We start from the raw sequence: 4,371 nt of genomic DNA, 5'->3' as shown, positions 1-4,371 counted from the left end.
TAGTTGTCTCTGACGATGTTTCCTGATCTCTCTCTCTCTCTCTCTCTCTCTCTCTCTCTCTCTCTCTCTCTCTCTCTCCTCCTAAACCTGTTTTTACACACGTCCCGACCTACATTTATACATTTCATGTTACATGGAGAAATCTAGATTTAACGAGCATTTATACATCTCGACGCCATTCGGCGCCAAAACCACGAGATAAGAAATCTCTTTGTCTTAAAGATCCCCTTTGTTAAGGTCAGTGACCAGCAGCCATTTTGCTTTTCGCAACGTGGCGTCACTAAGGTAACCTCCATCTTGGAAGTACGTGAATGTAACATCACCTTGAATTCGGCCAGAGGACGTCACCACGTCATTACGCCATAGCCACTCCCCTTTCTCTTTCTTACACACACACACAGACAGGCAGACACACACGACCACACACACACACATAGATACTCCGTATTACATGTGTGACAATTGTGATAAGTGCTGCTGCTGTTGTTACCATCTTTGAAATATTGGAGTTTGTTAAATGAAGAATCATTGAAATAACATTAACTTTATTTCCCCTTTTTAATAAATACTTTTGTAATTAAAGTATTTGTATTTCTGTGATTATTTGTGCATATGTATGTGTATACAGCTGGATTACTATAGCCTGTGTTCGAACTTAAAACCCTTCATTGTTTATTATATAATCATTAATACTAAATATTGAGATTATTAATATAACCTATATCATTGAGACTGATATTTAAAGATTGAATTGTTGGTCCCTGTAACCAGGGTGGTGCCCCGCGACAATAAGCAATGATTACAGATTTGTATTATTCTTAATTGATAATTTTATTGTTTTCATTGATTATTTTAACTATTATTAATGGATAACCGTATCATTTCTAATTAAATGTGTTACTATTCTTAATTAATAGCTTTATCATTTTTTGATTATTTTTAAGAAATAATTGTTATTTTAATAATCATATTTCATGATTATTAATAATTAGCCAACGTCAATTCTACTCCTACTATTGCACAACATAAGGTTGTGAGTGGATCTTATAACATTTCAGTCTCTCAATCATTTATACATGTTTCCTCTTGACTGTGTAAATTGTGCCTTTAGGGTTTATTGCAGGGCTCTTCAAAGTTTTTCAGGCCAAGGCCCCCCAACTGGTGGAGAGATGGAGCAGGGACCCCCTATGTATTGCATAAAGTTGTGTTTTATATTAAACTGGGCCTAGTGCCATATTTAAACATACCTACCCTGTTACTGTGCATTCAATACTAAGCTATTCAAATATAACACAGGTTCATATATTCATGTTTTTAATTTAAACATGCGCTGGAGGATGGCCATGCCACTGCCATTGGTAAACATACATCTTGCATACAACACTGAGCTATTAAAGTAATTCAAAGATTCATGTTTTTATCTTAAACATACATGTAGAAAAGACAGTGAATCCTCAAGCCATCTATGGATGGCACACATACTCCCACATTAGTGAAATGTCGGACCCTGATGGGTAGCACACAACTTATCTAACCTTGGACGGATGGAGGTTGTGAGGCAAAGTTTCAAATCAGCCTCTCAATAGGTTGGTTGCATGTTAATGTGTATTTAAAGAACTTTTTAATTCGTGGGGGGAAAAAATTTGGTTGGAAAACAAATCAAAAATTATAAAAAATCTAAAGAATTGTCTAATCAACCACACATTTTGCGACCCCGCCTGAAGTACCTCTGCGGACCCCCTAGTGATCCTGGACCCCCAGTTGAGGACCTCTGGTTTATTGTATATCTGTGATTATCTAAATAGAAAAAAAACTGAATTAAACACAGCAAACGAACCAAACAGTAACAAATTAAAATACTGTGAAAATACATATAAAAGATGCTCCAATTACATTAAAGTAATATAATATAAAATGAATAAATACTGTACTATACTAAATGCAGTATAAGCATTGTATTGGATAAGGTTCTTCCTGCTTGCATACAGCAGACTCCAGGGACCAGACGCTGACCATCTATGATATAAACAGAGGATCAGTGAATAAAGCTTGTCGGAGCTCCTTCATCAGAACAGAGTGAGACAAACTCACCTCCATCCTCCACACAACAGAACCTGCTGCACTCTGCTTCACCTCACTCCATCTTTCACTATGGAGTTTTTCAACTCAGCTCTCGGGAAGAACATCACCTTTGTGCGTCCTGCATATTTCATAATAAGCGGATTTACCGGAATACCTCATGTTAAGTATTATTACATCTTTCTGTGTTTTATGTATATCTTTTCCGTGCTGGCAAACACTGCAGTCATGGCCGTTATATGTTTGGATCAAAATCTGAGAACTCCAAAGTATATCATAGTCTTTAACCTGGCCTTTACAGACCTGTTCAGTAACTCTGCTCTGGTGCCGAAGGTCCTGGACATCTTCCTGTTCAACCATCACCTCATCCCCTACAACGACTGCCTGACCTTCCTGTTCTTCTGCTACACCTGTCTCTCCATGCAGTCTCTCAACCTGGTGGCTCTCTCCTACGACAGACTCATAGCGATCGGTTACCCGCTGCAATACCATGTGAAGATCACTCACAGGTCCATGTTTTGTGTTATCGCCTCTTTTTGGCTCTCTATCGTCACTGTGGTACTGATCGTAGCCGGCCTTCTCACCAGACTCTCCTTCTGTCAGTCTGTAGTGATCAGGAGTTATTTCTGTGACCACGGTCAGTTGTATCGTCTGGCCTGCAACGACACCATACCCAGTTTTATCATGGCCTATCTGTTACCAGCTCTAATCCTCTGGTTCCCTCTGGTATTCATCGTGGGCACGTACCTGTACATCAGCTATGCTTTGAGCAAAGTGACCACGGTTCAGGGGCGGCTGAAGGCCTTAAAAACCTGCACAGCTCATCTGTCACTCGTGGCCATCTACTTCATCCCGATATTAGTTACATTTATGTTTGGGAAGAATATTCATCCCAACGCCAGAATCATTAACTTGTCTCTGACCTCTATCTTTCCTCCCACGTTGAACCCGATTATCTATGTTCTGCAGACGCAAGAAATCAAAGAATCTGTGAGAAAATTATTAAAGGTCAGAAAGAAATCTGGGATTAAAGTAAAGAAAGTTATCATGTAAAAACTTCTGATCTGTTAAGGACATTACGTCTATTACAGTAGAATCAATGAGTGAGTGAATACATATGTTAGAATCCCACAAATGTTGTGAAATGAATTTATAATAATTATTACATTTAATCCTCAAATCATGTAACGTTTTTAAAAGAAGAAGTGTGAAATAAACTAACTGATTTAAAGACAGAAGTTCTTTGCTAATTGCATTTATTTATACTTGTGTACTGTGTGACAACTGCAAGTTTATTTTTCAAACATAAAGTTTAGTATGGTTATCATCAGTTTCCTGTAATTATATATTTCACAGTGTTTTTCATTTTTCATATATTTCATGCAACACTTAAGATGAAAAAAGAGGAGATTTTCACATTTGTATTTTTTTAGATAAATGATAAAAGAACCAAGATAATTTCTGATCAAACGTTTGGCTTCTTTGTGATCATTGATTCTTCATGAAGTAAAACAGAACGAGAGCTTTTCTGTCTTCATGTGTTTTTCATTTCTGCTTCACTTCACTTTCTCCTGAAACACAAGTTCATATTAAACCTCTGCTGCCGTTCAAGGACATCATGACTTCTCCTTTATCGTGAACATTTTATTGTGAGGCATCTTCAGGAAGTGCAGATTCTGTATATTTGAACTCCAAGATTTATAAGATGATTGAGAAAAGATTCTTTAAAAGCTGTTCATCATCTTCGTCGTGAAACAAAGTCAGTTTCTGGGATATTTTAGCCGACAGTGTCTTCTTTAGCTGCAGGAGGATTTGATGCACATCTTCATGTCTGTAATCAGATGTGAACAGATCATATCTTTCATTAAACCTTTGTGTTCCATACTATAAATAAAAGCAGAGACTTCAGTATATCACAGAACCTGATTCTAGGCACATGTGCTTTGAGCTGCAGGTCTCTGGTTTGAATCCCTTGACCATTTTCCTGAATCACGCCTCTTCTCTCTCTCTCACCCATCAGTCCATTCATTTTTTGACAAGAGAATATATGTTAATATTGTTCATTTGGGTGAAAAAGTACATAAATGCAAAGCCTTGTTGTATTTGCAGTATTAAGGTTGTGAGTGGATCTTATAACATTTGAGTCTCTCAATCATTTATACATGTTTCCTCTTGACTGTGTAAATTGTGCCTTTAGGGTTTATTGCAGGGCTCTTCAAAGTTTTTCAGGCCAAGGCCCCCCAACTGGTGGAGAGATGGAGCAGGGACCCCCTATGTATTGCATAAATTTGT

General features: G+C 37.6%; 1 protein-coding gene across 1 annotated transcript; it reads left to right on the top strand.

The window, feature by feature from the left end:
• Positions 1–2,151: 2,151 nt before the first annotated feature.
• LOC133970085 (olfactory receptor 1500-like) lies at positions 2,152–3,132 on the top strand. The gene has a single exon (XM_062406907.1). It carries the CDS (start codon positions 2,152–2,154, stop codon positions 3,130–3,132), a length of 981 nt encoding a protein of 326 aa, XP_062262891.1.
• The last annotated feature ends 1,239 nt before the right edge of the window (positions 3,133–4,371 follow it).

Source organism: Platichthys flesus, chromosome 15 (genome assembly GCF_949316205.1).
Source record: "Platichthys flesus chromosome 15, fPlaFle2.1, whole genome shotgun sequence".
Taxonomy (NCBI): domain Eukaryota; kingdom Metazoa; phylum Chordata; class Actinopteri; order Pleuronectiformes; family Pleuronectidae; genus Platichthys; species Platichthys flesus.
Note: the sequence above shows the minus strand (reverse complement) of the source record. Positions and strands in the feature narration are given on the sequence as shown.

Coding starts and splice junctions, on each gene's coding strand:
- LOC133970085 (XM_062406907.1), top strand. CDS start 2,152: ATGGAGTTTTTCAACTCAGCTCTCGGGAAGAACATCACCTTTGTGCGT.